This window comes from Bos javanicus, chromosome 16, assembly GCF_032452875.1.
Source record: "Bos javanicus breed banteng chromosome 16, ARS-OSU_banteng_1.0, whole genome shotgun sequence".
NCBI lineage: Eukaryota > Metazoa > Chordata > Mammalia > Artiodactyla > Bovidae > Bos > Bos javanicus.
In genome coordinates, this window is record NC_083883.1 from 32,124,639 (window position 1) to 32,140,007 (window position 15,369).

The 15,369-nt window shown below is 41.5% G+C and overlaps 1 protein-coding gene and 1 pseudogene across 5 annotated transcripts in view; both read left to right on the plus strand.

Annotated features, from left to right (window-relative positions):
• The window catches only part of SMYD3 (SET and MYND domain containing 3), a 746,369-nt gene that overhangs the window by 590,814 nt on the left and 140,186 nt on the right, over positions 1 to 15,369 (plus strand). For 4 of the 5 annotated variants that reach the window (XM_061382446.1, XM_061382448.1, XM_061382450.1 and 1 more), the window contains one exon: positions 2,273 to 2,383. The exons of the other annotated variant lie outside the window; for it this stretch is intronic. In XM_061382446.1, coding sequence (XP_061238430.1) covers positions 2,273 to 2,383 — 111 coding nt within the window. The remainder of the gene's footprint in view (positions 1 to 2,272; positions 2,384 to 15,369) is intronic. 5 annotated transcript variants of the gene reach the window in all.
• Positions 4,882 to 6,649, plus strand: LOC133227670 (non-histone chromosomal protein HMG-14-like; annotated as a pseudogene).

Genomic DNA, 15,369 nt, shown 5'->3' on the forward strand with positions numbered 1-15,369 from the left:
TGTGTGAAACGCCGGTGGGGCTGTGCTGCCTGAAGCAGCCAGGAGGGGAGAGGAGATAGGAACAGACCTGTTATGAAGCCACTGCTGCCCCCACCACCTGTGATGAAGGACCAGTTTCTTTATTGTTTTTTTCCTTATTACAGTGTCAGCTGATAGTTTTATAAGATTTAATGAAAACGAATTGCTAGAAAAGTGAATTTAAAATAAGAGCCTAATATTTTATTATTAGAGCCACATAAAATTTCTCTTACCAGATTGATGTCAAAATTTCTAAATGTTTCCTTTGCATTTCTGTACTCACTTCAACATAGACCAATAACCCACGCTGCAGAACCACACTTTGAGTCGTGTTATGAGAATCCGTTGTAAGGACTTGGCTTTTGCTCTAAGCTAAAGGAGGAGCCATTGGAACATTTAGAAGAGAGGAAAGATCTGATCCAACTGACATTTTAATGAATCAGTCTGGTTTAGAGGACGGAGTGCGGGCAGCTCAGGGGAGAAGCAGGGATGCTTGGTGAGACTTGCATTTTACAGGCAAGAGATGATGATGGCTCAGACAAGGATGGAACAGGAGGAAAAGGTGGAACATGAGTGGCTCTGGATGTGTTTCTACGGATGAGTCCACAGAGTGTCCTAGTGGATTGAGTGGGGAAAGTGGAAGCAAGGGAAATCAGGGGCGACCTCAGGGTCTCCACTTGGATAACACAAAGGATGAATTAATGTCTACTGAGACTGGGAATGTTCCAGCTGTGAGGGAAAGGTTGGGGAAATCTGGAGTTCTATTTTGTATGTTTTGAATTAGACTTTCAGTAGATAGGAGGTCTAAGAAATGTTTAAACATCTTGATCTTACATAAAGACCTGTGTCTTGAAGTGAAAAGCTAGGGCTAGAGAGAAAGCTGGAAAGTCCCTCAAGTGTGCCCTCTCGCCTGTGGTCTTTCACTATTCGATGCAAGGCACGTTGTTGTTCAGTCGCTAAGTCGTGTCTGACTCTTTGCAACCCCATGGACAACGCCATGTCAGGCTTCCCTGTCCTTCACTGTCTCCTGGAGTTTGCTCAAATTCATGCCCATTGAGTCGGTGATGCTATCTAACCATTTCGTCCTCTGCTGCCCTCTTCTCCTTTTGCCTTCCATCTTTCCCAGCATCAGGGTCTTTTCCAGTGAGTCAACTCTTTACATCAGGTGGCCAAAGTGTTGGAGCTTCAACTTCAGCATCAGTCCTTCCAATGAATATTCAGGGTTGATTTCCTTTAGAATTGACTGGTTTGATCTCCTTGCTGTCCAGGAGAGTCTCAAGAGTCTTCTCCAGCACCACAATTTGAAAGCATCAGTTCTTGGCACTCAGCCTTCTTTATGGTCCAGCTCTCACTCTACTGGAAAACCCGTAGCTTTCACTGTCTGAAAGTAATGTCTTTGTTTTTTAATACACTATCTGGGTTTGTCATGGCTTTCCTTGCAAGGAGCAAGTGTCTCTTAATTTCATGGCTGCAGTCACTGTCCTCAGTGGTTTTGGAGCCCAAGAAAATAAGATCTGTCACTGGTTCCACTTTTCCCTCTTCTATCTGCCATAAAGTGATGGAACCAGATGCCATAATCTTAGCTTTTTGAATGTTGATGAAGGTGAAAGAGGAGAGTGAAAAATCTGTCTTAAAACTCAAGGCAGGGCATAGTTATTATATTTAAAAGGGTTCAAGGAAGTCAAGTTAGGTACCTTCATCAGTGATCAGATCCTGACATTAAATTCTCCCTATCTGGAAAGTGTTCCGTCTTTTTAAATCCTCACAAGTGAAAGAACTGTCTCTTCATTTCCAACAGTCCAAATGTGGTTGAGCCTAAGTTCCATGAAGCAGCTATAGAATTGAGTAGGATTTAAGAGCGATCTGGCTACATAATCTGCCATCCATTTGATTGCCAGGATTAATTGCCAGTGGTTACACAAAGTATTACCAAAACTTACTAACACCAAACATATAACAGCTCTTGATATTTTCTGTTTAGTGAATAAAATGTGCAAAAGTGCAGAGTTGATGAGCCCAATTCTTTAAAATATTAAATACATGAGATACCTAACAAAGACTGGAAGGTAATGCCTTAAAAAATTTTACATGTGATTATTTGAGTGGAGAGACTATAAGAAGCATCTCCTCACACTTTCTGGTATGTAACTAAAACTAAAACACATTTTACTTTAACAATTTGATGTAATAGCCTTTTGTTAAAGAAGGTGGGCCCGGCAGCCGTGTGACGCCTCCCTCTCTCTGGCCTCCGCAGCTCACCATCTGCTACTTGGATATGCTGATGACCAGCGAGGAGCGCAGGAAGCAGCTTCGGGGCCAGTACTGCTTTGACTGTGACTGTTTCCGATGTCAAACCCAGGACAAGGTATGTGGTATGGAACCAGCTTGAAACACCACCCAGGCAATATCCCCATGATTTTGCAGAGAACTCTGCTTTCATTTCCCGTTAACCCAAAAGCGAATGACTCTCAGTGCATAATAGGAAACAAAGGTAAATAAAATAATACATTGTGCTGCATATGTTTTATTTCCTGGGACTCTTATCAACCACCAGGCAACAAGAGGTTTAATCTCAGGTAACAATCTATGGAGTCTAGAGGGAATGTGGGTGTAAAACATGTAATTGAAAAGATGTTGGAGGCCAGAGTGCCTACAGCAAGAGGGTTAATTAAGATATGAGTGGTAACAGTTATTGCTCAGTGGTAAATACACCAAGTTTTATCTAGTTTTTATTTCTTTAAAGTTCCTCCTGTAACCCTTTCTGCTGCAATACTTTATCAGATGGAGATTCCTTATCCAGCAACTTTTACTTTCTGAGAAATGGAGAGTCAAAATAAATGCCATAAAGATAATAAATGAACTTTTCTCACATTACTCATATGCTTGCCTTACACTGAACCTATTTACTCTTAGTTTGCACACAATCATGTTGTCTAATGAACTCTTACTTTTGTAGAGTGTTTTATATTTGTTGGAATTCTTTTGTAATCATTATCTCATTGGAACTTAAGACTCATAAATTAGGAAACAGAACCCAGAAAGGTTCAGCGCTGTGCCTCTGGGATAGGATGAAGGAAAAGTGGTAGCACCGAGTCTCAAACACTGATCTTTTGATGAACCTAGTGCTCCTTCCACTGTATGACAACTACCTGTGGCTTCTGGTGCCCACATCAGTGGAGAAAGGTAGTTGCTTTCACTCCATAAGAAGAGAGCATAAGCTCACTCTAAAGATGCAGAAATCAATGATCACGATTGGTTTTCATTAAAAATAGCTTATAGAGAGAAAGGTTCAAGAGGCAGGGGGCATATGTATACCTATGGCTGATTCATGTTGTTGTATGGAAGAAACCAATGCAATATCGTAAAACAATTATCCTCCAATTAAAAAAAAACAGTTAATGGTAAGTTTTGCTAATAGGATGTATCTTCTGAATCAAGCACCATCTTGAATTAATGAAAACACTCTGATTAATTTGATCAGTCTGATACTTTAATTTGCCATAACCATGCCCGTCATATAGGAAAAAAAAAAAGCATTAGTTATAGAAAAAGCATAGATTATAGAAATAAATGAATGGAATGGGGAAAGTTGGATCCATTGCTGATAGCTCCCCAAGCTTCAGTCTACTTTAGTGTTTACGTTTTGCCATTCACAAGCTTTCCAGGAATCAGATCCCCTGGAATTCCTCCTCAGAGTTGAACCTGGAATGGCTGGGAGCAAGCTAGAGTCCCATCAGCATCCTTGGTTGGGGATGGGAAGGCTGTTGCATTTAGTGCCTCTTACCTGCCATTTTGGAGAAGGGCATGGGAACCCACTCCAGTATTCTTGCCTGAAAATCCTATGGACTGAGGATCCTGGTGGGCTACAGTCCAGAGCATCTCAAGGAGTCGGACATGACTTAATGACTGTGCATGCAAACGCACATGCCATCTGTATGGCAGACCTCAATTGTTTTTTTGAGTGATTATTTGATTAAAACTCAGGTCATGTTCGTTTTTGGCTTATTGTTATAGTTGAAATATGGGATGAAATAATATGTTAGGAAAGAGTTTAGCTACAAATAACAGATAACCCAAAGAAAACTGGCTTTACTAATATGTTTTTTTTCAGTAATTCTAGAGAAGCAGCCCAACGTGAGAGCAGCTACTGGAAGGTCTCATCACAGACCCAGAATCCGTCTGTCTTCCCCCTTAGACAGCCCTAGCATATGCTTTTGTCTTCATGGCCCCAGGATGACTGCTGCCCCCAAGCCCCAGTCATTGCATCCAAGCTCTAGACAGGAAAAATAAGGGGTGATAAAAGGCAGAGAACAAAGGGAAACTCTCCTGGGGATTTCCACCTGTATCTTATGGGTCAGAGCTGTGTCACATACTACTGCAGCTGTAAAAGAGGTGAGGAAACAGAATTTTGGCTTTTCAGCCTTTATACTAGAAGAAGACAAGGGAGAAGAAGTTGTGAATAGCTTTTTGGTAGCTCATCTGTAGTGTCTATCACATCCATTAAGACCATTTTCTTTACTCCTTTGAGTTCAAAGTTTGAGATAATATTAGGATTGTCCAGAGAAAGAGAATGAGCAGGGTGTATATGTGTGTTTGTGTGTGCACATGCATGCACACATGTAAAGAGACAGAGGTTGATTTATTGATTATAAGGATTTGGCTCATGTGATTATTGGGGACTGACAGGTCCCAAGATCTGCAGTCGGCAGGCAGGAGACCCAGGGTTGCTGATGGCATTAAGTTACAGTCTGAAAGTTGGTAGGCTCAGCAATGCAAGAAAGCCAGTATTTCAGTTTGAGTCCAAAGAGAGGAAGAAATTGAAATCCTGACTACCTAGAAGGTAGTCAGGGAGAAGGAGTTCGCTCTTACTAGTGGTGGGGTCAGCCTTTCTGTGCTATTCAAGGCTTCAACTGATTGAGTGTGGCCCACTCACACTGGGGAGAACAATCTGCTTTAATAAGCCAGTTTATCCACATGTTAATCTCAGCCAAAAACACTTTCATGGGCACACCCAGAAAAATGTCTGGGCACCCTATGACCCAGTCAAGTTGACATATAACTTAAACCATTATGAATATTGTGTTAGAGGCAGGCCAAGCTGTATCATCAAAAAAGTACTGGCGGGCAGGAGGCGTGGCAGCATCTGGCTTTGGGAAGGCTGTTGGTGCCCAGTAGCCCACAGGTACCTAGCGCACACCTGCCCCACCACCATCATGACGCCCAAGGGGAGGGTCAGCTCCACCAAAGGCGTGGCGAATGGGGAGCCCAAGAGATGGGCAAGGTTGTCAGCTAAGCCTGTTCCTGAAAATGTGGACATGAAGCCACAGAGGCATCAGGAAAGGATACTCTTCAGACCAAAAAGTGCACACAAAAGGGAAAAAGGGAGCAGAGGGAAAACTGGCCAAAATGCCTAAGCAAGAAACTGAAGAAGATTTACCTGTAGAAAATGGAGAAAGTAAAAATGAAGCAAGTCTAGCCTCTGATGAACAGGAAAGAAAAAAGCTGTCTGATTAATATCATCTGCTATGTCATATCAGTGGCCCCTGTCTCCCTTCTGGCATGACTCAGAGGAATATTTTTATCTAATAATTTGTAAATACAAGACTTTTAGAAGCTCTGGAGACATTTTTAAGAAGAGAATTCTACTTCTTTCCCTTTTTAAGTGTAAAGGGTTTTTAAAAAAATTTTTTGGGGGGGAGCATAACTGCATTAGCTTCTGCTGTACAATAAGGTGAATCAGCTATATGTATACATATATCCCCCACTCTGGAGCCTCCCTCCCACCCCTCCCCCATCCCACCCCTCTGTCACACCCCTCTAGGTCATCACAGAGCACCGAGCAGAGCTCTCTGTGCTCTACACCAGCTTCCCACTGCTGGTGCTGCTAAGTCGCTTCAAGTCGTGTCCGACTCTGTGCGACCCCATAGACGTCGGCCCACCAGGCTCGCCGCCCCTGGGATTCTCCAGGCAAGAACACTGGAGTGGGTTGCCATTTCCTTCTCCAATGCATGAAAGTGAAAAGTGAAAGTGAAGTCGCTCAGTCGTGTCGCGTCCGACTCTTCGAGACCCCATGGACCGCAGCCTACCAGGCTCCTCCATCCATGGGATTTTCCAGGCAAGAGTACTGGAGTGGGGTGCCATCGCCTTCTCTGAGCTTCCCACTAGTTATCTATTTAACACGTGATTATATATATATATGTCAATCCTACTCTCCCAATTTGTCCCTCCCTCCCCTTGCAAGGGTTTTTTTAAGAGGTAAAAACATTTTCTGTTTTTTTACTTTTTTGGTACAACCAGAAAATAGTGGGATATTGAATAAGGAGGTTTTGATTGTCTTGAATGTCTACTTAACATACCATAGATGGGGATTATTTTTTATATCTTATAATACAAAGCATATTAAATGGCAATTTGAAGTCACATTGTATGTTTACTGTGTCTTGAACATTTGAACTTCCATTCCTGTGTTGTTTTCAGTAGAATCGTTTCCTAAAGAAAATCCCTTGTCTTGGTTGTCCCTGTCAGAATTGCATGCTAACATCTTTGGTCATGGTAGTGCAGTTTTTGTACTAACTTTGGTAATATACTGTGAAAGAAAACTGAAAATTTTAATATACAGTGTGCTGCTGCTGCTGCTGCTAAGTCGCTTCAGTCGTGTCCGACTCTGTACGACCCCATAGATGGCAGCCCACCAGGCTTCCCCGTCCCTGGGATTCTCCAGGCAAGAACACTGGAGTGGGTTGCCATTTCCTTCTCCAATGCATGAAAGTGAAAAGTGAAAGGGAAGTCGTTCAGTCATGTCTGACTCCCAGCGACCCCATGGACTGCAGCCCACCAGGGTCCCCAGTCCATGGGATTTTCCAGGCCAGAGTACTGGAGTAGGGTGCCATATGATATTAAATTGTGAATTAGTGAAATTTATAATGTAGTAACTTAACAATATTTGAAGATGCTGGTACTTAATATCCTATTAAGAAAAATTTGCCTTCAAATTTTAAGCTGGAAAGTCACCAGAATAACTGTTTTAGGAAAGAATCACAATGACATGATTTTTCAGATTTTAAGAATTGTGCGCAAATTGAAATATCTGTGTACTAATCCTCAAAATAGCCAAGAAGATCTCTATTATTATTTTTAAAAAAATGCTTGATTTCTGTGCTGGATTCCAGTCCATTGTGTACCTATCTTGGGCAAGGCATTCTTCCTCTCTGATTTTTTATGTCATCTGTTACACAAAGGAGGGTTGTATTAAGACTCCATCATCTTAAGGCCCCTTCTGGCTCTATTACCCCTTATTTCTATGAAATATTTCCTAGTGGAGTGAGTAGAATATATATTTAGATGAGAATATAAACTTGATTTCAATTAGTTTATCAGTTATATTTTCAAGTTTCTATTTGAGAATTTTGTTGTGTTTAGCGATATAAACATTCCTTCTGAATTCTCTATACTGTTTATTTGATTTGAAAAATATAAAGGTGAATTCAACTTAGTGCATCCCCAAAAGAGCATACATTCAAAATTAATTCAGTCAAAAATTATATTTACTTCAGGTCTTAGATTTAAAGTTTTCAAGCTTATTTTTCTGCTTTTCTTGGAACCTAGAAAATTCATCTCAACAGGTTTCTGCATCAAGTAATATTTATTATGTGCCTACATCTGCATGTTACTGGACTTGCCTGGTGTCGTATTTCAGGAAGGCAAGAGGCCTTTTAATAGCAGGGGTAATTTGCATTTGTGGAGTTAGCTGTCATTTGTAATCAGCGACAACTTAATTTCTGGAAGAAATAAAACTTACCTTCTCGAGAAGGTTTTGGAATGATTTGGCTTGTGCAGGTCAAAATCCAAGGCAATAGGAACAGAAGGGACGAAATGGAACTGATTGTTTCCGTAAGTTCATGGATAGTACCTAGTATGCTTCCCTGGATGTCACACGTTTTATTGCAAAAGAAAAAGCTGTGTTTACTTTCCATGTCACTTTCTTTCCTAATACCTGTTACATATGATCTTTCTTTTAAAACACGTCGGTCTACTCACAGCCCTCTTGCCTCATTCCTAGGTTATTGAAATAGACCCTAAATGGTCACCTGACACTCAAATTTCTTTCTCTTTCATGTGTCTTTTACATGGTTTCAGAGTAAGTTTTCTGAAACAGCACTACTTCCATGCTGTTGCTTTATTCAGAATTTTTAAAAGTATTTAGCATTATCTTTAGTCTTCAAGATAAACTTCAAACTCAGCATGGCATTCACTGTCCTCCAGGATCATGACCCCAAGGTCCAGCCTACCTTGGTTTCTTTTTTCTCTTTTCCTTTTCCCTCTCTTCTCTTCTTCAGTTATCTGATCTAACTTGATTAATCTAATTATAACCTTCCCCCATCTAAAAGATTCTGAAGTGGCTTTCAGGCACACATGCGTACATGATACACATGTATGCAGTAATATATACCTGCATATGCCATATAACAGATACATTTTATATTGATTTGTGAAATAAGTGACAATCAGATAAAACCAAGTTAGAACCCAGAATGCATGCCATATGATCCTGTATAGTGATAATAAATAAATTACAAATTTGCTCTGAATTTCTCAGCAGCCAAACATCTGTGTACTGATCCTCAAAATAGCCAAGAAAATCTCAATTATTTAAGAAAAAAAGAAAAGTGCTCTATTTCTGTGCTGAATTCCAGTCCATCATGTATCTATCTTGCACAAGGCATTCAGCCTCTCTTGATTTTTTTCTACCTGTAATACAAGGGAGTTGTATTAAGACTAATTTCAAAATGCACAGTACCTGGAAGACTGGACACATACATGCTCCTCAGCTGAAGCAGTTTTTTCCTGTCTCTGAGGCCCCCGCCATGGGTCCCACTGAGACTGACTGATCAATATCCTTGTCCAGACATCCACAAAGATTTAAACAGCTGACTTTTATAATATTCTTCAGTGTGGCTGATTGACATAATTTCACATTGTAGCTTAATCAAAGAAGTAAGGAAGGTGAAAATTTATGTAATCTAGGTTCTTTATCTCTCTGGCTTACTTCATTCCAAGAGTAAAACTTATAGAACTATATAGAAGAAAGCAAAGATTGCATATCCTTCAAGTAGTCCTTTATTATTTCTTATAGTCTTTTAATTAAAAAAAATTTTATTAAAAGTCAAAGTACTAGACCCCCATTGAAAACCTTAGTACACGCTCTCTCCTGCTGCTCCCCAAGTCTTGCCCCCTAGAGGTGCCCCATTTCAGCTTCTGGCTTTATTCTATGTTTCTAAAACTAAAGCGCCCTTACATCACATGCTATTTTGCTATTGGGTTGCTTTAATGACTTTTTTATTTGCAGGATTTCAAATTTGCTTTTTATTCCCAATCTTCCAGTTTAGGTTTTATTGCTACATGTTTCTGTTCTGTAATTTCTTATTCATGTCCAGTACGTGCCTCTCTGTTAGCTATCTATTTGCACATCCTAAAGTCTTGGTCGTTCAGTGCTATAGTTCAGTTTCCTGGAGTGAAATCACATTCGGATTCTTCATCTTTTATTTTTGTTGAGTATCTGCCTTAGCCTTGCATTTTGCTGTGTGTTTTGGAATTCTGTGTGGCAGGCCCGTTTTTAGTGGGACGTCTTCTTCTTCTTTTTCCTCCTTCTCTGCGCATCTGCGCTCTCGTAGCTTTCTGCTTGCCTCCCTCAGGCCCCAGCTCAGAACCAGACTTCATGGCGTTTTAAATGTGGACCACAGTGATGTTGAGATTGCAGACCTGGTTACTTAGGCAACAGGCATCTGACTCTGTACCCGGAGAGACTCTATGTGTGTCTTCTAGGCTTTCCAGGGCCAACAGTTCCTGTAAATATTTATCCCCAGGAAACATGTCATCATCCTATATTTTCAGCCTCTTTTCATAACCAGGGAAGACTCACCCTTGCCTTTAAGCTCACCTTTGTCTGTGAAGCACTTTTCTCTCTTAACCATTGGGACTAAATGCGTGTCTGTGACTGCCAGCTTCCAGACCTGAAGCTCTGGCTTCGGTTTTTCTGACTGCTCTGCATTTCTGTTACTGGTCCAGAAGAGAGGTTGATCTTGTTTTTGAATTAGTAAAGCCATTTTTGTTTCTCTTTTTATAGTTTACTTATCATTACTATCACTTTGGAGTAGAGGTGAGCACCTCCAAGTCTAAACTTACACCATCTTGTTGGAAGCCTGCTGTTCGCTTCTCATAGCTAAGAATTCAAGTCTTTGGCAGCGGAAGAAAATATGAGGATAAACAATGATCTAATTCTCCCGAGGGCTTCCAAACATGTGTGCACTTTTCCTGGTACCAGCTTGTCTGCGAAGCAGGGATCTGTGTCTTGTATCACTGGGCCTTCTATGGACAGAGAGTTGAGTAGAGTCATTCTGAAAGTATATCCATTTCAAAAATAGTTTAAAAGATGGTTCTGTAGGGGAAACACCCTCAGAAACTCCTCATTCCTTGATACTACGATTCTAAGTTCACTTGCTCTTATTTTCTCCTGTGGGGTTTCCCTGATGGTCTGCCATGCAGAAGACACAGGATTCACAGGTTCAGTCCCTGGGCTGGGAAGATCGCCCGGAGGAGGGAAATGGCAACCCACTCTAGTATTCTTGCGTGGAGAATCCCGTGGACAGAGGAGCCTGGTGGGCTACAGTCCAAAGGGTCTCAAAGAGTCAGACACGACTGAGCAACTATGCACACACATTTTCTCCTATAGAAATAAAGCAATGTCTTTGGTAATCATTTCAGTTTCTTTTCAGAGACTCCCTTTTCTTGGGTCTCTCTGAAGCCCTCCACAACCTCTGTGGGTTACAGAGCCCAGCGTCCCTTAGAGACACGGCTAGTGCTGGTGCCAGGCAAGTGCAGCCTTGGTTCCTGTATGTGCTGCGCTGTCCCTGCCCTGTCACTGCTAAACTGGAAAAACTGGGGAGAAGAGGCAGGCTTGACCCAAAGGGAGGAACAAGGATTGTCTGAAGAAGGAGTAAAGGATGTAGAGTTAAAGCTGTATTCAAAGGAAATGAAAGTTTTCTACCCAGGAAAAGGTTTTTATGGTAACTTGAGTCTTTTTGAAATATGAGCAATTACTGAAAGGTCATTAGAAAACCAATATATATATATATATATATATATATATATTTGCTGCCTTCTTCTATTTTGCTAAATTAATTGTAAGCAGAAATGCCTCATGGTAGGAATGATGAGCCCATTCAGCTCTGAATTGTTTTTTATTTCAAGTTTTAACAATCTAAGTAGAATGTGTTTCCTGTTTCTAAAGTTTTCATCATAACAGAATTACATTATCTTCAGAAGATTAGCACGATTTGGTAGGAAACTGAAGGAAAGAGAGAGAAAGAGTGTGTTGTGCATGTGTGTGTGTGATAAGTTTTTAAGAAATAAAACCTAACACTACTATATGTTACCTGTCTTGTTTCTCCAAACACCCAGAAGAATGGTTTTTCCAAAAATGGCTGTAAAAATGTTAAAGTGAGGAAAGGGGTTGATTGGCTTCATAATCACCTAACCCCACATACAGTGTCTCTGTGAATGCCAGGGCAAGGCTTCTGGGTATGGCACAGTGGACATAGCAGGCTGTGAAATATACCCTGTAGCTATGGCATTAGCCCTGGTGTGTGCTGTTTCCATATCACAGGTCACAGCGCTTCAACACTGACTTCCCCCCAGAGACCATATGGCTCTGGTTTATCCAAAAGCCCACCCCAAGGGTAAGAAGAGGGTTTTGCCACAATTTGTGGGGACATGAATGCCATCTCACAACCTTTACAATTCTTGCATACAAATTCTTTTCTCCGGGGTTTTGGTGTAGAAGCAGCTCTGGCTTGGGGAACGGATTCAGTGGTGGCAGCTCCTGTGACAAGGAAGTATGTATTCTGTGTCCTGGGCACATTACCTCACTCAGCACGTGGCACATGGTGCTCAAGGAGCGCTGCGGAGTGAAGTGGTGGTGGTTGTTTAGTCCCTAAGTCGTGTCCGACACTTTGCAACCCCACGGACCCTTCCAGGCTGCTCCTTCCATGGGATTTCCCAGGCAAGGATACTGGAGTGTGTTGCCATTTTCTCCTCCGGTGGATTTTCCCAACCCTGCGTTAGCAGGTGGATTCTCTACTGCTGAGCCAACAGGGAAGCCCTAGAGTGAGGTACTCTTCCTCAAAGCATAGAATCATCATAATTTTGTCTACTCAAGCTTCCGGGCTCTCACTGTGTGCAGGGCATGATTATATACCTCCTCTCACTTAATCTCCATCATCTTATAAGAGGGTGGTTGCTCTCCTTCACACTTTGCAGATGCAGTAACTTCAGGAGCTACATTCTTAATTGCTCCACTATATTTTCTCTGTAATTTCATTAATAGTATATACATTTTCCCTCTCTTAGATTTTAAAAATGGGAGTATGATTTGCGCCCATTAAAATTCACTCTTTTTACTGCACAGTTCTGAGTTTTGACAAATACATGCTGTTTGCCTCACTACAACCACCCAGATACAGATCAATCCCATCACCCCTCCCCAGATTCCCCTGTAACTGCTTTAAAGTCAGCCTCCACCCCCACCTCCAGCCCCTGCTAACCCCTGCTCTGCTGTCACTAGAGCTTAACCTTTTCCAGAATGTCATATAAATTGATCCTAACAGCCATTTGATTCTATCTTCCTTCATTTAGAATGATACATTTGATACTCAGCCATGTTATTTTTACATGCATGTAAATTTATAATCTCAGTATTTGGTTTATTGTCAAGTTGTAATCTATTATGCAGTTGTCCCACAGTTTATCTATTTACCAATTGAAGGGTGTTTGGGTTCTGTTCCAATTGGTGGTGATTATCAATGAAGCCACTTTAAACATTCCTATGTAGGCTCTTCACAGCTATTTGTAAGGCCTCCCCAGACAGCCATTTTGCTTTTTTGCATTTCTTTTCCATGGGGATGGTCTTGATCCCTGTCTCCTGTACAGTGTCACAAACCTCAGTCCATAGTTCATCAGGCACTCTTATCTATCAGATCTAGTCCCTTAAAAATATTTCTCGCTTCCACTGTATAATCATAAGGGATTTGATTTAGGTCATACCTGAATGGTCTAGTGGTTTTCCCTACTTTCTTCAATTTCAGTCTGAATTTCATGATCTGAGCCACAGTCAACTCCCGGTCTTGTTTTTGCTGACTGTATAGAGCTTCTCCATCTTTGGCTGCAAAGAGTATAATCAGTCTGATTTCGGTGTTGACCATCTGGTGATGTCCATGTATAGAGTCTTCTCTTGTGTTGTTGGAAGAGGGTGTTTGCTATGACCAGTGCGTTGTCTTGGCAAAACTCTATTAGCCTTTGCCCTGCTTCATTCCGTATTCCAAGGCCAAATTTACCTGTTACTCCAGGTGTTTCTTGACTTCCTACTTTTGCATTCCAGTCCCCTATAATGAAAAGGACATCTTTTTTGGTTGTTAGTTCTAAAAGGTCTTGTAGGTCTTCATAGAACCGTTCAACTTCACCTTCTTCAGCGTTATTGGTTGGGGCATAGAATTGGATTACTGTGATACTGAATGGTTTGCCTTCGAAAAGAACAGAGATCATTCTGTCATTTTTGAGACTGCATCCAAGTACTGCATTTCGGACTCTTTTGTTGACCATGATGGCTACTCCATTTCTTCTGAGGGATTCCTGCCCACAGTAGTAGATATGATGGTCATCTGAGTTAAATTCACCCATTCCAGTCCATTTTAGTTCGCTGATTCCTAGAATGTCGACATTCACCCTTGCCATCTCTTGTTTGACCACTTCCAATTTGCCTTGATTCATGGACCTGACATTCCAGGTTCCTATGCAATATTGCTCTTTTCAGCATCGGACCTTGCTTCTATCACCAGTCACATCCACAACTGGGTATTGTTTTTGCTTTGGCTCCATCCCTTCATTCTTTCTGGAGTTATTTCTCCACTGATCTCCAGTAGCATATTAGGCATCTACCGACCTGGGGAGTTCCTCTCTCAGTATCCTGTCATTTTGCCTTTTCATACTGTTCATGGGGTTCTCAAGGCAAGAATACTGAAGTGATTTGCCATTCCCTTCTCCAGTGGACCACATTCTGTCAGACCTCTCCACCATGGCTGTATATTGTCACCCTGCTTATTTAACTTATATGCAGAGTACATCATGAGAAACGCTGGGCTGGAAGAAGCACAAGCTGCAATCAAGATTGCCAGGAGAGATATCAATAACCTCAGATATGCAGATGACACCACCCTTATGGCAGAAAGTGAAGAAGAACTAAAGAGCCTCTTGACGAAAGTGAAAGAGGAGAGTGAAAAAGTTGGCTTAAAGCTCAACATTCAGAAAACAAAGATCATGGCATCTCGTCCCATCACTTCATGGCAAATAGATGGGGAAGCAGTGAAAACAGTGTCAGACTTTATTTTGGGGGGCTCCAAAATCACTGCAGATGGTGACTGCAGCCATGAAATTAAAAGACGCTTACTCCTTGGAAGGAAAGCTATGACCAACCTAGATAGCATATTCAAAAGCAGAGACATTACTTTACCAACAAAGGTCCATCTAGTCAAGGCTATGGTTTTTCCAGTGGTCATGTATGGATGTGACAATTGGACTGTGAAGAAAGCTGAGCGCCGAAGAACTTTATGCGTTTGAACTGTGGTGTTGGAGAAGACTCTTGAGAGTCCCTTGGACTGCAAGGAGATCCAACCAGTCCATTCTGAAGGAGATCAGCCCTGGGTGTTCTTTGGAAGAAATGATGCTAAAGCTGAAACTCCAATACTTTGGCCACCTCATGCGAAAAGTTGACTCATTGGAAAAGACTCTGATGCTGGGAGAGATTGGGAGCAAGAGGAAAAGGGGATGACAGAGGATGAGATGGCTGGATGGCATCACCAACTCGATGGACGTGAGTCTGGGTGAACTCTGGGAGTTGGTGATGAACAGGGAGACCTGGCATGCTGCGACTCATGGGGTCGCAAAGAGACACAACTGAGCGACTGAACTGAACTGATGTAGGTTTTTGTGTGAATATAAATTTTCATTTCATTTGGGTAAATATCTAGGAGTAGGATTGCTGGGTCGTGCAGTAAATATATGTTAAACTGTATAAGAAATTGCCAACCTGTTTTCTAAAGTAGCTGTACCATTTTGAATTTCCCACCATCAGTGAATGAAAGCTCCAGTTACTTCACTTCCTTGCCAGCACTTGATTTTATCAGTTTTGTTTTTGTTTTTAATCATTCAAATAGACGTATAGTTAATTTCACTTTCTGGCTTTAATTTGCATTTTTTAATGGCTAATGGGGCTTCCCAGGTGGCGCTAGTGGTAAAGAACCC